The 22,372-nt window shown below is 36.1% G+C and overlaps 1 protein-coding gene across 1 annotated transcript in view; it reads right to left on the bottom strand.

The window, feature by feature from the left end:
• tasp1 (taspase, threonine aspartase, 1) overlaps positions 1-22,372 on the bottom strand; it is a 56,998-nt gene that overhangs the window by 19,614 nt on the left and 15,012 nt on the right. Inside the window, exons 9-11 of the mRNA XM_056471544.1 lie at positions 15,136-15,294; positions 10,380-10,458; positions 2,154-2,264 (exon numbers count right to left, since the gene is read on the bottom strand). Of these exons, the coding sequence (XP_056327519.1) occupies positions 2,154-2,264; positions 10,380-10,458; positions 15,136-15,294 (349 nt within the window). The remainder of the gene's footprint in view (positions 1-2,153; positions 2,265-10,379; positions 10,459-15,135; positions 15,295-22,372) is intronic.

Consider the following 22,372-nt stretch of genomic DNA (forward strand, 5'->3'; position numbering starts at 1 on the left):
TTGTTTTAAAGTAACATTTTGAAGAACAATTGATTGTTTCTAGATTAGCTTTCAAAAATACAGCTCTTATTTTAGCAGGAAACATCAGGGAAAGGTCTCCTTAAATATTTCTTGTATGATGACAATGGATTTATAAACCATTTTATGAACTTGGTAAGGTCCATGTTGCTTTTTAAAATGTATGCTTTACAATTGTATATAGTTACTACACAATCTTTGCAATTTGATAGTTGAGCTAAAACTATAGACCATTTCAATGTGGTGATGTCATTGGCCCATGAACATTTCTTGCTTTAATATTATCAAACTATTTCATACCTGTAACAAGAGACAATTCAATCATAACTTAATGTTAAAATAGCTATTATAACAGTATTTATCTATATGTGACTCTTTTTGGATTCTTGCAAGCTATAGAAATTAAAAATGTAAAACAGGAAATACGTTGGGACCGTTGTTATTGTTTACATCCCTCAAAATGGTCTATATAAAGTTTGCATGTACTGGTTAAATTAATTTAAAAATGACAGTTTAATTGATGAATAACACTGTAGTACTGTAATACTCGCCTATGCCAATTTTTACATGAATCTGGCACTTGGCAAGTGTTAAAGGGAGAGTTCACCCAAACATCATGACATCATATACTAACCTTTGAGTGGTTCCAAACATGTTTGTGTTTATGTCTTCCATTCAACAAAAAAAAAGAAGATATTTGTTTTTAGCAATTACTTAGAAACTAAAGTGTAACAGACCTACAAAAATTTTCCAAAATTTTTCAAAATATCTTTTTTCATGTTCAACAAAAGAAAGAAATTGAAACGTGTTTAAAACCATGTAAAGGTGATAAAAAAAATTTCATTTACCATGAGCTATCACTAAAAAGTTCAGGTCCTGACCATAATGACTAATTATTACCTCAGATATTGACAAAATCTTATAATACACAAGAATTTCAAACTATGAACTGAACTTTGTGAGCAAACTATTGATTGCTGTCTGTTTAAATCGGGAACCTGCAAACACATTATTCTGCTGGCTGGGATTTGTATTATTATGTTGATAAAATCTTATCGCATTGCATTTAGATAGGACTAGCCAGGGGTAACAGTATGATAACCTGGGCAAAAAATATTACGGTTTTGCGGTATTGTGATTAGTGCTCTAAAATATATTCTTTTTGAATCTCTGCGTAAAAAACAAAACCTTTTTCCCTTTGAACACAATATTTTTTTATTTTAAGAAACATTTTAAATATTTTGGAGCAGTAAACATGTCAGGCTAAATAATTCAAATGAATCGTTGACTTCTGCCGCCTTCATTAGTTACAAAAACACATATTTCTTTACAATTCAAAACTGTATCACAAAAATCGAATCGTACACAAACCTTAGGACGGTATAGCAGAAAATTCTCACGGTTTTAATACCTTGACTTTTCCAAACCACGGTATACCTTGAAAACGGTTATTGTCACATGCCTAGATAGGACACTAGAAGGTCCATATAAAATCTGATCACTTGTGCAGACTGTATATTACCCAGTTTAATTTGAATAAAATATTCCCTTAATTTTTAATTGGGCATTTATGTTGATTTATGCATGTCAAACTAATGTTCATTAACCAAGCTTTGCTCCAATGCACAATGCTCAAAACAAATAAGAAAATATCCAGAAGTTGTGGATTTCCGTGCAACAAAACTATAAAGGTCACAGGCCAAAACCAGCAAATATTCCCACCACATGTAGTTAGTGTGTTATATTCAATGTGAAATCCAAGCGGCCACCCGATTTCACAAGCCTCGAAAAAGGAACCGAATGAGCAAAGCTTCTCAACATGAAAGCAAGCGACATCTTCAAATACACTGTCAACAGAGTATTTATGGCATCTGAAAATAACTGTGGCCACAGAAATATGATTTAACCAAAAACTTGTGGAGCCCATTCAAAAGAATGTTATTGATCCACAAATCCAAACAAACAGAAAAAAAGTGTTGCGGCTGCCGAATTTTTGGAGCTCTCATTTCCAGTCAAGCAAGTTGTTAACGATTTTGTTGTTCAGTTTTAGCTCAGGGCTGCTCTTACTCACACAAACTGTGGTGAAGTGATGCTAGCCTGCTGAAAGAGAGAGAGAAAATAAAAAAGTCACTCACTGATGAATTTGTTTTGCATAGCCTCCAGAAGGGCCTGGTGTGCGTTTTCAGCCTGCATGGCAGTTGAACACTCTCTGGCCAACATGGTGCGAATCAGATGCTCTCCAGAGCCTGAAACAGACCCGAATTCAACAGCTCAGTATTATTGTTATTAGACATAAACAACACAAGACGTCATGCACAGCAATTAAACGATAATTTCTTGTTTACAACCGTCATTTCCCATTCTCTAATTTGATTTATTAGTCCAACGATACAGACAGACAGCTCAATTTCACTCTGATTTACTGCATTCATGGAGAAATGGCAGAAATCATTTTTATGCTGAATTGCACTAGGTGTTTAGGTTCCTTGTTTCTGTTTTGTTTAGGGACAGCAGATCAGATTCTAAGCACTGATTTCCATAACAATTCTTTAAATTGCCAATGCGTCATTTGTGACTGGCATTAAGGTACATCTTGACCCATTTGCTGCATGTTCTGGCTGTTGCATTGGTTCACTTTCAAGCCACTAACTCCTTTGTCATCATCATTAGCGGGGAAAAAAGTTCTCCTTGAATACGATTTCTGCAATAGCTAGAATATCAAGGCTGGCTGTAAAGCTCTAATTCTATATCTCAGCTCAGTGTGGACCTTTGACCTGGTTGCATGTCTGTGAGGTAACATTTCCTCTCCTCTCTCAGCTGTTACTGTGATACTTGTGAATCCAAACATAAGCACAGAACAATTTTTCTCCAGCACAACTACCAGAGAATCTGTTTATGAGAAGGTATAGACAGTCGCTCATGGATCCACTGATAGACACGGCTTTCAAATGCTTCAGTGTCCATGTCACCACTCGATGAACAGCGCTGATTGCTAAAGTCAATCACAGCCATTTCTGTTGAGCGTGTGAATTTAATGACCAATGTGTTTTAGAACTCACTCAATAAAGTGCTCAAAACAATCAATATTATGAACATCCTTTTGTGTATTTGTTCTAAATGCTCCTGTTGTTTTCGGGGTCAGTGATTTGAGATTTGTTTGATATGCTGAAACATATTGATTCATTGGATTTACAACTTTTAAGGAAAGTGGTTGCAAACTATTTATATGGGCTGAGTTTGAACATAGGAAATTTAGAAATGTTTAACTTGATTTGTTTGTTTAAATTCAGCCCATTTTTTTCGTTTCATTTACAATCACTTACCTTAAAAGAAATTTAGTAAACTCAATGAATAATTTTATTTCTGCATACATTCAAGATGCGTTTTCTTTGAGTAGGTAAATTTTTTAAAGTCACCATAAACCGGAAGCTGCAATCGTCTTTTTTTTTGTATTATGACGCAGTTCCTAGAGAAACAGAATTTTTAATGAGCAAACAGTGGGCGTGGCTCGTTTTTTCTACTGTGAGCTGAATGGGTGTAAAAAAGTAGGCATTTCATTCAGAAAGTTCGGGAAAGGGGTTTTAAAAGAGTTATTACAACCTAACAGACTCCTCCTGTTCACTATTTTTTGTTTGTTGTCAAAACTGACAGTTGGAGCAGCATTAGCCACGTCCATTACCTCAAAATCACATAATCTGATAAATCTACTGAAAACAAGCAGAAAATCTCAATTAAAGATGGCCTTTTTGTGTGGGATTTGCATGTTCTCTCTATGTTTGCGTGGGTTTCTCCCAGGTGCTCCGGTTTCCCCCACAGTCCAAAGACATGCGGTATATGTGAATTGGATAACCTAAATTGGCCTTATTGTATGAGTGTATGTGTGTGTGTGTGTGAATGAGTATGTATGGGTGTTTCCCAGTACTGGGTTGCGGTTGCAAGGGCATATGCTGGAATAGTTGGTGGCTCATTCGGATGTGGCGACCTTTGAAATAGAGACTGAGCTGAAGGTGAATGAATGAATGAATGAATGAATGAATGAATGAATGAGTGAGTTAATGAATTCAGAGGTGAAGCATATCTGCTGTCTGAATCTAATTTAAAACAATTTATAAAATACAATAACAGATAATCTAGCTGTCAAGACACTAAAGAGAATCCCAATCATTTCCTTTCACAGGCAAACGTTTACAACAGTCAGTGTGTAAAGGGAGGGAGCGTAAAGAAATGCCTAGAACACAAACCGCCTGGCAGCCGCTCAAGCCTAAGACACCATAAAGCCTTAAGAAAATAGCAGTGTTGTTTCTGTAAACACAAACGCGGGCCTTGTAAAATATCAGGTAACTACAACAAAACTCTGTGCGGGTTTGTCGCCATGACAATTAGATGCTAATTTCTTTTTTGTTTCTTCTTTTCTGTTGTTTTAGCAAAAGAATGAACAAACGATTGGCTCCACAGTTGGCTCGCTATTTTTGAGTTACCGTAAACCCTCTCATTCTTTCTTAAGAAATGGATGTTACTGGCAACAACACCACAAGTTAACAGTTAATTTAACAAGCAAACAGTGCCATGATAGTGCAAACTCAATTTCCAGTGGAAAGTAAATAAAACGCAACAAAGCAGAGGTGGCATAAAACGGGCAAATGTGGCAAAGAGAATCAACAGCGACTCGCCTTCAGCGAAACCGCATTGAGTGAAGGGTTGACCTGCGGAAAAGCGAGCTCTTTGTGTCAGGATGAAGCCAGAACGATTGTTTTTCTCCTCCTTTTGATAGGAACGCCTTTTAAGTTGGGAAATGAAAAGCAGGTGCACCGCTGGAGCGCACACTCGAACGGCCTGTCCTCACCGCCATGCGTTTTCAATTTCGAGGAGGATGAAAGAGAAATGCATGCTGAAATGGCCATGGGGGGAGAAGGTGATAAAATGTGTGATTCTGCTTTTGTTTTTGGAATGGCGGGCGATCAAAAACAAAAGACGCACAAAAACACGATGCGGGTTTCGTGCCTGTTGCATAGAGTTTGTGTGATTATAAAGTAAAAATGTCAACAGGGAGCACACATGTAAAACAGCGCTCGTAATATCACAGAGCTGTTCGATCAAGCAATAGGGTGCATTGCACGAAATCTGTCCAACGCATGGCTCAGTAATATTTCCCATCAAATCAAGAATCAAATAAAAAATAGTGCATTTTAGGAGAGCTATGATGTGCTGCAGAATGATTTAATCTTCACAAAAGCTACAAAATACATTTAATACAATAAATAAATAAATAAAAACATTTTGAGGGTGATTTAACTTGAAAATAGTTTAACTTTAAAAAAATAATATTAAAACTGTAGAAACAAATAAAGCTAATTAAAAGCACTAATAAAAGTCACACAAAACAAAATTATTGTAACTTTTACAATTTTTATAAAATGTAATAAAATGAAAATATACACTCACTGGCCACTTTATTAGGTACACCTTTCCAACTGCTCGTTAACGCATATTTCTAATCACCCAATCATAGGCAGAAACTCAATGCATTTCAAGACGATCAGCTGCAGTTCAAACCAAGCATCAGAATGGGGAAGAAAGTGGAATTACGTGAGTTTGAACGTGGCATGGTTGTTGGTGCCAGACAGGCTGGTCTGAGTATTTCAGAAACTGCTGATCTGAGATTTTTATGCACAATCATCTCTAGGATTTACAGAGAATGATCAGAAAACGAGAAAATATCCAGTGAGCAGCAGTTCTTTGGGCACAAATGCCTTGTTGATGCCAGAGCTCAGAGGAGAATGGCCAGACAGGTTCAAGCTGATGGAAAGACAACAGTAACTCAAATTCATTACAAACTAGTTGCAACTGAGGTATGCAGAAGAGCAACTCTGAACGCACTTGAGGTGTACGCAACTCTCAAACATTTAGGTGTATGGGCTACAGGAGCAGAAGACCACACCGTGTGGCACTCCTGTCAGCTAAGAACAAGAAACTGAAGATACAATTCGCACAGGCGCACCAAAATTGGACAATAGAAGATTGGAAAAACATCGCCTGGTCTGATGAGTCTCAATTTCTGCTGCAACATTCGGATGGTAGGGTCAGAATTTGGCATCAACACCATGAAAGCATGGTTCCATCCTGCATTGTATCAACGTTTCAGGCTGGTGGTGGTGGTGTAATGGTATGAGGGATTTATTCTTGGCACACTTTGGGCCCATTAGTACCAATTAAGCATCGTGGCAACACCACAGCCTACCTGAATATTATTGCTGACCATGTCCATCCCTTTATGACCACAGTGTACCCATCTTCTGATGACTACTTCCAGCAGGATACTGCGCCATGTCATAAAGCGCGAATCATCTCAGACTGGTTTCTTGAACATGGCAATGAGCTCACTGTGCTCAAATGACCTCCACAGTCACCCGACCTCAACCCAATAGAGCACCTTTGGGATGTGGTGAAATGAGAGATTCGCATCATGGATGTGCAGCCGACAAATCTGCAGCAGCTGTGTGATGCTATCATGTCAATATGGACCAAAATCTCTGAGGAATATTTCCACAACCTTGTTGAATCTATGCCATGAAGGATTAAGGCAGTTCTGAAGGCAAAAGGGGGTCCAACCCGGTACTAGCAAAGTGTACCTAATAAAGTGGCCAGTGAGTGTATATAAAAATTCTGTGATAAAAAAAAAAAAAAATTTAAAACAGAAAATAATTAAAATATTAAAATCAGTTTACATATAAAAACGATAACGGCTACTCAACAATACTAAAAAAAAGATTTATGTATGTAAAATGCAAAAAAAAACTAACTAACTAACTAACTAACTTAAAAATAATTTTTAAAAACTTTAAAAAGTTGGCCCTAAATATACAAAACGGATAAGTTTAGTTAACTATAAGAGTTAGCTTTAAAAAACGTTTTTTTATGTCTGTCAATTGCAAAGTCTTATACAAAGCAATATACAAAGCAGAAACTCTCACAAAAAGCTTGTGCTACCAACAGCAACACCGCCAACATTTTTTTTTTGTTGTTGGTTGTTTTTTTCCCCAGAGGAAGACATACATGCTGCACCCCTGTGCAACATGCCAAGCCTGAATGAGTCCCAGTCTCTCCTCAGTGAGCCAGGTGTGTGTTCACTGCAGGGCTCAGGCCAGGCCAAAGGTGCTTTCACACAAGAGTGCCGGAGGACAAAGCGTGAAGGAAAAAAGAAAAGAAATATGGCCTTCATCCTCCTCAAACACTCTGGAAGTTGTGTAAGTGATTATGGCACATGGAAGCATATTACCAAAGGCTACAGTTCCACAATTCAAAGCCAAGCAGAGTCTTTTTACAAGGTGCCTGGTTGTTAAAGCAACGTCACTACCTTGTGAAATATTATAATAAAGTTACAGGTGCAGTTATGGTGGAAAAGTTATTCAGGGTTATGTGCAAATTTACTGCAGTAAATGAGGAGACTGGATGCATAAACTATTTAATAAATTTAATTTACAACGCATTTTCTATGGACACATCAGGTATGCGCAAATTAGGCATGGGCCGGTATCTTGGATAAATATATCACAAATTTATGGTATTATGATTAATGCTCTAAAATATGTTCTTTTTAAACGTCTGGGTAAAAAAAACAACACATTTTCCCCCATTGAACACAATATTTTATATATTTTTTTATATTTTGGAACAGAAAATAAGTCAGGCTAAATAATTAAAATAAATCATAGATGTCTGCAATCTTTATTAGTTTCAAAAACACAGATTTCTGTAAAACTTGAAAAGTCATCTTTAGATATCTTTCTTTTCTTTGGATATAAAGTAAGCCACAGCACTGTTCAGGTCTATAGCATGTGTACAGTTGAAGTCAGAAAAATTATGTTTAACAGAGCAAGGAAATTTTCACAGTATGTCTGATAATATTTTTTCTTCTGGAGAAAGTCTTATTTGTTTTATTTCGGCTAGAATAAAAGCAGTTTTAAAAATTTTAAAAGCTATTTTAAGGTCAAAATTATTAGCCCCTTTAAGCTATTTTATTTCCTGATAGTGTACAGAACAAACCATTGTTATACAATAACTTGCCTAATTAGCCTAACCTACCTAGTTAACCTAATTAGCCTGGTTAAGCTTTTAAATGTCACTTTAAGCTGTATAGAAGTGTCTTGAAACATATATATCTTCTCTCCGTTAAACAGAAATTGGGGAAATAAATAAACAGGGGGGCTAATAATTCTGACTTCAATTGTAGGTGCATAAATGATTGCTGCCGTAAAAAAATAAAAGTCAAAAAAAACATGTAAAAAAAATAAATAAATAAAAAATAAATAAATAAATAAATAAATAAATAAATAAATAAACAAAACTTACAGATACTGTAGGAACAGTATAACAAAAAATTTAAGCAGTTTTAAAACTGTAAATTTTTCAAACCATGGTAAACCTTGAATCCGGTTATCATCCTATGCCTAGTGCAAATATAAATTAATTTATCTTTCAAATAAAACGAGTTGGCTGCAAGGTTGGCGCAGTGGGTAGCATGTTTGCCTCACAGCAAGAAGGTCGCTGGTTCAAGCATTGGCTGGGTCAGTTGGCATTTCTGTGGGGAGTTTGCATGTTCTACCCGTGTTTGTGTGGGTTTCCTCCGGGTGCTTTGGTTTCCCCTCACAAGTCCAAAGACATGTGCTATAAACGAATAGGGCAAACTAAATTGTCCCTAGTGTATGTGTGTGAATGAGTGTGTATGGATGTTTCCCAGTGATGGGTCACAGCTGGAAGGGCATCCGCTGCGTAAAACATATGCTGGATAAGTTGGCGGTTCATAACTTCAGATTAATAAAGGTACTAAGCCGAAAAGAAAATTAATAAATGAATAAAAAGAGTTACTGTAACAACAGTACAGTATAATGACATGAATAATTATTAGGGCGGTCCACCTCATAGTCAACTATTTGATAAGAGGTCTACAATTATCTTAGGAAGACAATTAAACGCATGGGACATTGATAGCAGCTCTCTCATACAAGAAATTTTACAAAGTATTTCAGTTTTACGCTACTGTATGTGTGTATATATATTTACACACTACCAGTCAAAAGTTTGAACCACATCAAAATGTTTACAAACATTTAAAAATCAATGGAAAAGACCGGACGTCTCGAGCTGAAAAGATGGCTGTGACCGCTCGTACGTGAAGAAAAAGGTCAATAGTGATCCTTTGAAATCATTTAATATGATGATTTGCTGTAACTTATAAATGTTGAAACACCCTCAGATCCAAGATGTAGGTGTCTTTTTTCTTCAGAAGAAAATTAAAGCAATTTTTAGCTGAATCTGTGATACTTGGTGATTCATATAATGGCGGTCAATGGTTAACACATTAAAACAAGTCCAAATCAATAGTCATGGTTCCTGGCGACAGACTGATGTCTTATGAAGGCCCGAGGGTAAATTAACTGTAATAATAATAATAATAATAATAAAAATAAATAATAATAATAATAATAATAATAATATATTGGATTGTGATCCCTTTAATATTTTTTTAAAACCAAATATTTTTAAAGGGATTAAAAGAAAACAGAAACAGAAAAATCTAAATGCATCTAAATCATGTCCGTCTGAATCGGGTCTTTAGTTTCTAAAGTGACATCCATGTCCAAAAAGCTCATACAGTGCATACATCAACAAAAGTGATGTGTTGTGATATAACGTGTTCACCGAAACATAGATAATCATTTCTTTAATCCTGACCTGAAGAAGACATCTTTTCTAGCATCTATTCAATTTCAATCATCTCATCCTCTTCCACGTCTAGCCATGAATAACAGTCTGTCTTTTATTTTGACTGCTTTAAGAAATCTAGACTTCCCTCTATGGGCACAATAGGAATGCATGCTTGCGTCTGCTGTATGGAGATGTGAATCATGTCTGTGGCCTATTGACTATGGCAGGGTCAATATAATGGAGAAAAGCTCCTTTTATTCATGTGACAGAAAGCATTAGTTTTCAAACACGATGCGCGTAGCCTTTGGGCCTCGCTCACAGCAGGAATTCTAAGCAAAGCTGAAAATCTCTTTTTTGCTTATGAAATATGTCCTTGCTAAGCAAGTGGATAATGGCATTAAGATGTTGGCGAGAACAATTGACATCCATATCAGGAGAGAAAAAATGACAGAAAATGACAAAAAGAGCTTGGCTGGTAGAAGGTTTTACAATAAAGCTCCGAGCTACAAATGAAATATTGTCATCTGGACTGTGTTTGTAGACAAAGTTCTTAACAGAAGACTCCAAAATGACAGAATTGAAGCCTTGTGAAACCTACCAAAAAGCAGAAAATGTAGAGAAATGTGACACTAATATGACGCTGGTGTTTTTGATACCTGAAGTACTCACAGCTGTAGAGTAAAGGCTGACGTTGCGGGCGTTTTCAGCCCAGCAGCCACATCCATAGTGAGCAGCCTGGAACACAAAGATTCAAGAAGAATATGTTAAAGAAGAATACACGTTACTTTGCAATTCATTTTGCAAATAAAATCAAATGAGTGTAAAACCATTCAAAAGTGTGGGCTCATCACACCTATATGCAGTGTTGGGGAAAGTTACTTTTGAAAGTAATGCATTACAATATTGAGTTACTCCCACAAAAAAGTAACTAGTTGAGTTACTTAGTTACTTTTATGGAAAGTGTGTTACACTATTTTTGAGTTACTTTTTCATACCTGCCTGAGGCTTAATCTCTTTCAGAACGTCCAGGGTATTTTTCGTTTCTTAAGTAGAGGAGCTCTGCATTTAACGACACACTGTATCAGGGATGCACTGATACCGATTCGATACCTAAGTTCTGAGTATCGACCAATACAGATCTGATCCCGATACTGTGCCGTTTCTTTTTTTAAGCATAATACAGTTTCTATAGTTTTGATGATTAACTCAAATAATATATCTTCTTTAGTAAAAATAACAGACCTATAGGCCTACTGCATATGACAGACAACACAATCTAACTTAAAACATGATGCTTGCTGTAAATTTTTCTTTGAAATCTGTAATAGGCTACCTCTATTGACCTTAATCAAAACACAAACTGGTCTGTTAAATAAAATATTAACATAAATAAAATTACAGTGAAGTATTCACAGTTTCAGAGTAGCCTATATTAGACTAAATAACTTTTTTTTAATGACAATCCATATTGCGCAGTCAGTTTCACTTTCATTAATTTAATCAACTACTTTGACCACAATAAGCCAGGCTTTGCAAACTACTCACAGCACTGAAAGCATCCCCCTCGGAAGAATAAACTCAATCAGAAGCATGAGAGAACAGGAACTTTTAATATTACAGAATAATTTTACGAAGCATTGCACATTGTGTCTACGCAACCAGCGCGTGAATGAAGTGCTTGATGCATCACTGAGACACAGCGCTCACCCCTCCGGTATCTGTGGACACTTTCAAAACCATTATTGCTGATTAAAAGGTGCCAAACATCAACAGTAAAAACAAAATTTACTGCTGTAGGAGAAGCTGCATAAATCTTTTCTTTATTTAATAAATGACTTTCACCTCAGAAGACAATGCTGACACACAATAAATGCGTTGTGGCGTTTGAAACCAGGAGACTCCCCAGACGATCTGGAGGTAATTAATAATATAATAACTCTAATACTGAGATGGTTAATGCATTTTAGAATGACCAAAACAACATTTCAGATGTTTTACAATGTGCTCAGCCTGCTGGTTTGTCACACACATTTTCATCCTTATATGATCTCTTATAACAAACCCTTTCTAATGCACATACTGGAATTTGTTCGGTAAGTGTTTCATCATACTTTATGCGCATCTTTTCTTATCAAATAAAGTTTATTCTACTCAGTTATGTGCATACATTTTTATGCCTTTTTCAAAAGTTCTGTGCATATCAACTGATTTTTTATGTGCATATTCAAAATGCGCATAAAAATAGGTGGGTGGAAATGTATGGCTAAGGCAAAAAATACTACTTTGTCTTAAAAAAAAGGGGAGGAGACTGACAGAAACTCAGAGTTTAAAGAATAAAACCTGTTCCTGAGCAGGTTAGGTTTACAGAGTAAAGTTACCACGGTAACTGACTCTGAGTTAAAGTTACCTCTCTTTCAGAAACAGGCTTGACTTACCCTGCTTTCTCCAGTTTGACAAACCTGCCATTTTGAAACGGAAAAATTCTTTCATTTCAGGGTTAACAAACTCTTAAAATTCTGAAACGGGGCCATACAAACAACAACAAATGGACATAAAGACATAAAACATAAGCATACAAAACAATTATAAAGAATAAGTAAATAATCACTTCAAGTCTTCACCCCCCAAATAAATGTTTAAAACAAGCTATAAAACGTAAAATATACAATTCACAGAAACACCTCTGCTTTAGTCTATGGCTTATTTAAATGTCTAACGGCTACTGGTATTAAACTATTTTTGTATCACTTAGTTTTACAGCTTGATACAAAAACCTGCGACTAGAAGGAAGGAACTGAACAAATTAAATTTGTAATTGGTGTACACAGCATCCAGATCGGTTAGTGACACCCCAGTCAGCTTACTGGACCACTTAACTATTTGATTCAGTGTGTTTTTATTCTTAACAGAAAGATTCCCAACCCATGACACCAAAGTAAAACATGTTAATTGGCTTAATTAATTTAGCGAATAGATATTTCCTTCAGTTGTATTCACACATAATTGTGCCTGTTCAAATACATTGTACAAGCTTCTGTTATTTCTTTTGTTGTGCTTTCACTTATTTCAGTGCAATTAGAACTTTTCCACTGTAGCGGCACAGTAATTACATGACAGTTGCAATATTAATGTGAGCGAGCCATAATTACAATATACATTACACTAAAGCAAAACATGAAGTAGTATCTTATAATTATACACAACACGATGGTCAAAAGCATTCTCAAACCAATTAATTTAGCGGCTAATTCATGAATTTGTTCAATATCATGCATACATTTTCTTACAGTCTGTTCATGTCTTCAGAGATGACTATTTAAAGCTCCATTCAGACCACACAATTTGTTCAATATTCGCATGACTTTGAAATAGGGTGTCAGGAGCAAAAAATCTCTTCCGTAGAAAACTTTTTATATGGAAAAACAAAGGATAGGGAACTGCTGCCAGGTGGACAAAAAAGGTTTGTGGAGTTATGGTAACAGTACACTTGACTGTAAGATGGGTCTTCAAGGGACTAGCATGACCGAATGAGAAATAAAAAAGATAAATTATGGCAATTGATAAATTTAGCAGCCTGGTGAGTAATGGAATCAGCAGCAAATCATTATGTTCTCATTCACAGTAGCGACACAGGGTCTGCTATTCATGGATTTATTTGTGGTGGAGGAGGAGTTCATTGTTTGTAGGTAACATTAACTTAATGTCAACAAAAGGTTTTGTGATTTCAATTTATGCTTAGTTTATGAGTGGAGCCGCGATACGCATGGCGTGAACGTGTGTGTGTAAAGTTAGCTCCCGAACACCTGGCTCTTTTAGTTGTTATTTACGATAAATTACTGCTGAATATCTGGTTGATACATTGTGAAAACACGTTGAAATAAAAATGAGGAGTAAAAGGTCAAATTGGTCTAAAATTGGTGACAAAAAAGGAGAGGTTTTGAGTAAGACTGACAACATGGCAACATTTGCCGAAAGTTTGAGTGCAGGGCTGTTTTGTTCACAGCTGTTGTTAGGAAACCACTTCTGCAGCCCCAAAAGCACATCTTGCTGGCACAGAATGTATCTACTTATCTACTGTTTTCATTCAGAAAACAAACATATATAAGGTAATCTTCTGTCTGTGGGAAAATTAGAGACATTTATAAAGTATGCGGTTGATGACACCATGTGTGAAATGTATGATTAGATGTGAACCTTTTTTTATACATAGTAAATACTATATCATCTGACACATCCACTGTCGCAACCTAAAATATAAAAAGTTGTGTGGTCTAAACAGGGCTTACGAGATAGGGTTAGAGACTTTCAAAAAGTCATACATTTTTGTACAAATGACATTTTCTGAATTAGCCAATAATCTGACAATAGAGGATGGAAATCTCCATCATGGCAAGTTGCTCTCCACCATGTTTAATGACATGCTCAGGCGTGCACAGTTGTAAACCAAGTTTTATAGTATGCCTAATATATTTTGAAAAACACTGTACAAACACAAAATTTTTCCTTTCCAATACTCTAATTTTCTATAGATTTTCAATGAAAATACACACTTAATGTATAGTGTGTGAATGCTACACTTGTCTTTTGTAGCACAACACACACGCGTTGCATTTTTTTAGATGCCACGTCAAACTAAAAGTCAACTTCAACTATTACACACGGCATTAGCAATGGACCAATCAGAAGAACTCGTTGGTGGGGCAAGCGCTGCTAGATTCTGTTTACTGGCGCTCAGTGGCTGTCTGGATACTGTCGTGCTTTATGCTGCATTTTGTTTTTGTTTTTTCAAACCATTCTGAAGCATTGCATCTCATATTTCTAGGGGTAAAAGACACATTCGGTGGGAATGAGCCCTTTGTGTGTCTGAGAAGATGAAAATATTACTTAATATTTCTATCTCCAGCGCTAAAGTGAAACTAGAAAAGCAGAGCATGGACACAGAGGGAATAGATCTAATAAATGAAGGTGCTTATCTGTAAGCAGGGTATCATAAATTTCTATATATGATTTTCTTATTTGTAGTTTGAGTGCGTAAAGTTTATTGCATGTCAGTGTTTAGATGATGCAATAAACCTATATATGTTTCTTTATTTACTCAGATAAAAAACCCATTGAGATCAAGATCTCATTTACAAGGGTGACCTGGCCAAGAGGTCCACAACACACGACTTATGAAAAAAATAAAATAAAATAATAATAATATTATTAATAATAAATAGAAAATCAATATAGTATAAAAATACAGTTCAGTTGTTCTATAGAGATCAATAGGATCTAGGTTACTCTGTCTCAAATTTCCAGAACACATTGCACTGATGACACGTATTCACCCTCTATACTTTTTCAACAAGATTGGGCTGGATGGTCAAATGGAAATATAATCAAACACAAAAAAAGACAAAAAAAGTTCACCTGTCCCACTCGACCTGGGTGTTTCATGGCCAGACCTCCGCTGGAAACCGCAGCTGCCACATTCCCTTCCCAGTCCACAACGACCGCACCAACCGTATCAAGACAGGCCGAGTTATTCTCTTCACCTTCCACCGGCTCCAAGCAGCCAAAGTCATTCTCCTGCACACACCATTCATAACATTCAATTACAATTTCCTATGGCAAACACCGATATTAAACAGCACGGTTTCTGCAGTCTAACATCCTGAGTTCATTTACACAGTCGAATCAAAAATTAATGTAAGAGTCAATGTATCTTCATACTAAGCCATGGGGCCAAAAAAAGAGGAACAAAGAGGCTGTGGTTACTGGCAGCATCAAAAACGGCACATTTCCAAAGCCCATACTAGACTGAAACACATTGAACATTGTAATGTTTTCTTTTTTTCTTCTTGTCATCTCTATGAAGTTGGCTTTGAGACCCAGCTGGCTACCATAACCAAACTTGAACTCTGACAGACTTGGGAACTGAAATACTCGTCGCTATCTAGCTTGAACAAATAAAGTCCAATTATATATCAGCATCTGAAAAATGATCCTCGGGCCCTCATTTATAATAAGTAAAGTGGCCATTCTTAAAGGACTGTTTTCATTTGCTGATTGCTGTGTACTTTGGAAAGAGCGCTGATGTGGACTGAAGGAGTCCTAGAGTTGCTTGACAAATTAGTCGTTCCTGGGAAACTCAAAAGAAAGGGACGTGATGACTTATAATTTATAATTTCATCTTCCCATGGAGAACGTGTCATTCCTGGGCCAGTGATCTTTAGACCTCAGCTGATTATGCCTGATAACTTTCTGAAATATGAGTGAACAGGCTAAAACAGAATGTTATTATTATTGATCTCACCATCAGCAATAAATCTGACAAACTCAACTTCAGTGCAACATCTGCTCAAAGACCTTTCCAAAGGGGGGGGATCATCAATTTCCTTCTCCTTTATGGCTTTCTGTTTATACAACCTTTACGTCTCAAAAATTGTTTTGGTGTGTCATGAAAGCAGGATCAGATTTCCTCTGGTGCTACTTGCATGGCAGAAAAAAACTGACATTAATATGAAATGAATGTACTATATTGTAGTGTAATAGAGTTTTGTCATTTCATATTTTGTATTTGCCTTTTAGATTTTTAGGGTATTAAGTTATATTTATATAGTAGTTAATAATCTATTTTATTACCCATTAACCACTTTGAGTGCAGATCTGAAAAACCTACCTAAAACTTCGGAATAATGAATTATTAATAGGCTTAAAAAAAATTAAAAGATTAAATTAAGCAAGTTTTAAAGTTTCTTATGAAAATGTACAAAAACAACAGTAATATGAATGTCAAGTAATATGAAAAATAAATTTTCAAAATAATTATTTTGACCATCCTTGTAAAAAAATGCTGGGTTCCACATAGGGATGCAATGATTAACTGATTTCACTATTAATCATGCTTTAATTTGTCATGGTTAATTAATCGTAAAGGCTTCTCAACAACGCGTTTCTGCACAGAACAAAACTGCTGCAACTAAACAAAATTATGTCAAGTGTGCATTAGTTTAAAGTTCCGAGATTGTAGGAAATATGCACACACACTGGATTAAAGGCTGATTTTAACTACTGGCTGAGGCTATTATCTAAGGGCTGTTCACATATCCCAGCTTTTGCGTGCGCAAGTTCGTTATTTTCAATGGAGGTGCCTAGCTGAAAGAATGGCGCGAGCGCAGCGTGAGTCACGTGACTAGAACTGACCGTTCAGCTTCATACTTTGTATGAAATATACACATTTCCACTCGAAAAAAATAAATAAATAAAATTAAAATAGCAAACAATTTTGTAATATAGTTGTGAGAAATGCTAAGCTAATATATTGCTTAGATTTACATTACACAAATTTAATTTTTTTATCTATTTTTTTTATTATTTATTTATCTATTCATTCATCATGTATGATTATTTCCAGTGTAAAATTATTACTTATGTTTAAATGCCAAAAACCTCTCATTTTTGAGTCCAAAGAGAAATAGACTATTGTTTGTTTTAAATATTATTCTGTGCTGTATTAATTTGTTACTGAGCAGCAATAAATAACACTTTAAAATCCAAGGAGTTTTCATGTAATTTTCTAAACTAGTAGTGTTTTGAAATTAATGAATGCATAATAATCATGAAACCATGATTATTCCTCAGACTATAATCGTACAACCAAAATCTATAATTGTTGCATCCCTAGTTCCACACAATCCCTTCATGCTGTCTTGGCGCAAATTTAAGTTAACATAAATAGGTAGATTGAACAAGCACCAAAAATATTTTTGTGATGAACAACACTGGTTTGACTGTTTTTTAACACCATTTAAATATAGTTTTATTTATTTACAATTTATTTATGTTAACCAAATTTTGTATAATTCTGAACAAAGATTCAAAAAATTATTATTAATCATTTAATAATAAAAAAGAAGAAATAAAGAAATAAAAATGTTTCTAGTCACTTCATTATTGGATTTTTTCCCCCCTAAATGTTATAAAGACTTCATTATCGTTTTAAAATATATATATTTACAAATGTAAATGTTGTATATTGCTTAACAATACTTTGCACAGTATGTACAGCAGATATTATGACTTATGACATTTCCAGGCCCAGAAAGATTGCTGGTGTAGGGCTGGGTTTCCGGGGCATTTACCCTGAATAGATATAGTTAACCCCCAAATGTTTTTTAAGCACCTTCCCTCTCACCCCAAGTTCATGCCTAGACATTTGTGGTTTTTGCAAAACTATTCTAAGACATAAACCGTACCATAACCCTTGCAAATCCATAATTACATTTTTCTCAAGCGTTCTCATTGTGCAAACATCCTCACATATCTTTAAGATTCCCAAATATTCTCAGCTCCTCTAAATGGCAGGAAATCTTAAGCACTAAAACTCTAAATTTCTACAATATACACGGAACAAGCAGAAGTTACAGAAACAACTCAGTTTTAGAATTAATGCACTAAATTGAGTGTGAACTCCTAGCCCCCCGAGACATCCACGCCAAGCAAATGCATTACTTTCCCAGTAAAACAATAAATATGCCACTTATAAAATCAAACAAACCACAGGCCACTCGAGAGAAGACTGAGGGATGTGTTGTTATCTTAATGACCATTTAATGCAGAGCATCGGAGAAAAGTCTTTACTGAAGGAGGAAAGTGCATGTGGCGTCCCAGAGGCACACATCATTCATGCAGACAGAGCCGACAGAAATCATTTACTTTGAACCGATTGCTATCTTTAAAACAAACCGTACAAGGTTTTCCAACACCAATCCTGAGCACCGCATAAACCGAAGCAAGTTAGACCACAACGACGTATTTGTCTTTCCCTTTGAATAACGTTTTCACCCACATTTTCAGACAGTGTAATTTGCAACTAATGACCCACAAGTGACCCAACGTTTCACTTTCTCATTGGGACCACACAAGCGTCACCATCGCGGATGGATCTGCACTGGAACCTATTTTCCCTCGACACCTGCATTCCATGTGTACCTGTCAAATCGCTTCCTTGAAAATTGACCAAAAAAGTAGGAGAGATGCTAACATGTACGGGAAATAATTCGGTGAAATGACTTCAAGATGTGGGCACAGGACTTTGGCAGCATTGAAGTACCATGGTCTCAAATCACATTGATGATGCTCGTAAAACTCTTGTACAATTCATAAGCCTCAGCATTTATTTATTTATTTATTTATTTTTGTAAATGTGGGAAAAAAAAATGCTATTTTTAGTTTTGGAGGTCTTTTAGTATAAATACACTCACCGGCCACTTTATTAGGTACACCTTACTAGAACCAGACCTTCAGAACTGCCTTAATCCTTCATGGCACAGATTCAACAAGGTACTGGAAATATTCCTCAGAGATTTTGGTTCATATTGACATGATAGCATCACACAGCTGCTGCAGATTTGTCAGCTGCACATCCATGATGCGAATCTCTCGTTCCACAACATCCCAAAGGTGCTCAATTGGACTGAGTTCTGGTGACTGTGAAGGCCATTTAAGTACAGTGAACTAATTGTTATTAGTTCTAGTAATTGTAATTGTTAACCAGTCTGAGATGATTCACACTTTATGAAATGGTGCGTTATCCTGCTGGAAGTAGCCATCAGAAGATGGGTACACTGTGGTCATAAAGAGATGGACATGGCCAGCAACAATACTCAGGTAGGCTGTGGCATTAACACAAAGCTCAAGACTAATGGACCCAAATTGTGCAAAGAAAATATCCCCCACACCATTATATCACCTCTACTAGCCTGATAATTGATACAAGGTGTACTTAATAAAGTGGCTGGTGAGTGTATACATGCAAACAAAGTCACAACAAAGAACTTTTTGTTTTCTCATGACAGACAATTGATATCACTGATATTGATGGACAGTTTGCTCCACTGTTCACAGCATATGTCAGAAAGCAATTTAAACATATTTTCATTTCATCTTCAGGTGTTTTTCAAGGTTTTCGGCAACTGTACACATACAGAAGTAGGACATCAACAGTGGGATTCATTTTATAATATCAAACTGAGCCCAACAACAAAGAACTGGCTAATCGGATCAAACTGGGGGATTTTTCGCACAGTCAGCATGAGGCCTGGACTTTGACTGGATCACCTTTATTTATTTATTTTTTTAGCTGTTCTGTTGTAGATTTGCTGGTGTGTTTGGGATCGTTGTCTTGGTGCATGACCCAGTTTTGGCTAAGCTTTAGATGTTGGACATAAATTGTGTTAACACACACCTGAAGGCTCCAGACCAACAAACTGCTAAAACGTCTGCTGACGATCAGTAAAGTCATTTGATTAGCAGTGCCTCATTTATTTTTGTTGATGCCATGCCGCTCATCAATTTGTACAGATTTTATTTTCAAAATGTTAAAATCTGCGTAAGACTAGACAACTTTTATATCCTGATATGGAAAAGCTGGAATTTCGTTGGGTATTCATTTTCACATGTCTGTAGAAAACAGAAATTGTAGGTAATCTGACTGGTTTCAGCTGGAGTTGCTGTCTGTTTATTAAAGTTTAGAAAACAATAGAAACTAAACTTCACAGTAATATTACGCTGAACCATATTGATGGAAATGAAAGATGGTAAATTTAGAATTTTTTTTTAAATTGTTGCCTGTTTTTAGAAGCATACTAGCTAATACACATTCTGAAACACTAGAATTACTGAGGCGGTCATTTTAAACATTTTTAATTTTTGCAATTTACTAAAAAATAAAACACACATATCTGTTTTTCCCTGACTTTTACTAAATATGTGTATACTTCCATGTAATTTTGTTTGAATTAAAATTAACAAAACACAAAAGAGTTTTGAGTATTTCTACCTAGAACTACAGTATTGGTCAAAATGACCGCATGCACTTCAGTTGTCTGCTACTTTTTCCTGTGACTTTAAATATGCATGCATCTAATGCCGAGCAACTGCTGCTATCAAAAACATAGCTTTCTGTTGGCAAGAACATAACTTTTCTTCAGATATGTCTTTCAAAACAGCATAGTCAGTGCCACAACAGCAGATGCCCTTCCAGCTGTAACCCAGTACTGGGTAACATCTATACACACTCATTCACAGACATATACTATGGCCAATTTATTCAATTCACCTATAGAGCATGTCTTTGGACTGTGGGGGAATGCGGAGCACCCGGTGTAACACACGGGAACAAGAGAAGAACATGCAAACTCCACACAGAAATGCCAACTGACCCAGCAGAGACTCGAACCAGCGACTTTTTTGATGTGAATGATGACAGACATTTAAAGCTTAAATTTAATATCTCAATAGAAGCTTTGACTAAATATATGACAATATGACGTCTTATATGAAAATGGTCAGAATAACCCCTATAGTAATTCTAGTTGTTATAGAATTATAGTAGTTCCAGTGTTGAGGCAAACAAAAAATTCTCCCCAAAAAACTCAATTTTACTTTCACGTCAAAACATTATAACTTATCTATTTTTAAAAAAGTCTGATTGGCAACCCTACAATGTAGAGGTCTGCATTTCCGCAGGACCTGACCAGATTCCTTGTGGCGCGGGAATAAATTTCCCAATAAAACATGGGTAACTCTGTTGTAATTTAAATGGGAGCGGGCAGTCTAACAATATAGCGTTCCTGAGTCCCGACGTTAATTCGCAACAGCAAATCTGTGATTTCCTCATTCTTATTGAGCACCGGTACAGCCAGTGCTCACGACTGTTACACATGATGAACGCGTGACCAGTGCTTTCTGCACATGCTTTTATTCACAGTCTGTGCACGCATAATCTTCATAACGCTCTTCAGAGCGGGCTTTACCAACATAGGAGAGCAAAGTGAAGATGCGCTGTCCTTCACCTTGCATTAGAAAACGGTCAGTTTACTGTTAGGAGACCCACATTAGGCAAGTCTGATGTATGCGAGTCTTTTTCATGAGTTATAGATGCAATTGGAAAAAAATTCCCTTTGCGCGATGGGATAATACCTCAAAGTTTTACCCGTTAGCAGTCACATAACTGGAACCTTAGGTTTAAAGTGGCACTCAAGTCTCATCACAAAGGGGCAAACAAGACTGACATTTAGCCTACAATCCTATGCACAAACTACAGTTTTATCAGTTATCTTTCCCTTTTGGCAGTACCCAATTTAAACGTGAGATTTTGGAAACCAGATCTAATTTTAGTGGGACTGGTCGGTCGGGTAGAAAATGGGGCGGGTGGGGCAGCGGGTGAACAAAGGATGAACATACAGCAGGAGCTGTTGGATGCGGAATAAAACCTTGCGGGAGCAGGACTAACAAATTTGTCCTGCACAGATCTCTACTACAATAGTATATAAAATAAATTGTGTTTAAAAATGTGGTGTAAATAATGAAACCTTCTTTTCGCCACTCAATAATAAAAAAGGTAATAGCAACTTATCTATTTTTTTTTTCTTCTTTCACTGCTTTGAAGACTTTTTTCTTCAAAGCAGTGTGTTTAAACATTTTATTTCTGACTTTAATACACACAACATTGTTTCTTTTCCCTCAGAACTGGACTTTTTTTTGCAGTTGCAGGTATATAAAGTATCTTGTGATTTTGTCTTAATAAGCAAATATGAATTGCCTCATGTAAAAAAACAGCAACTCACAATTACCTTCATTTATTTTTTTTTTTTTTTTCAGC

Source organism: Danio aesculapii, chromosome 13, assembly GCF_903798145.1.
Source record: "Danio aesculapii chromosome 13, fDanAes4.1, whole genome shotgun sequence".
In the NCBI taxonomy this organism is placed as follows: Eukaryota; Metazoa; Chordata; class Actinopteri; order Cypriniformes; family Danionidae; genus Danio; species Danio aesculapii.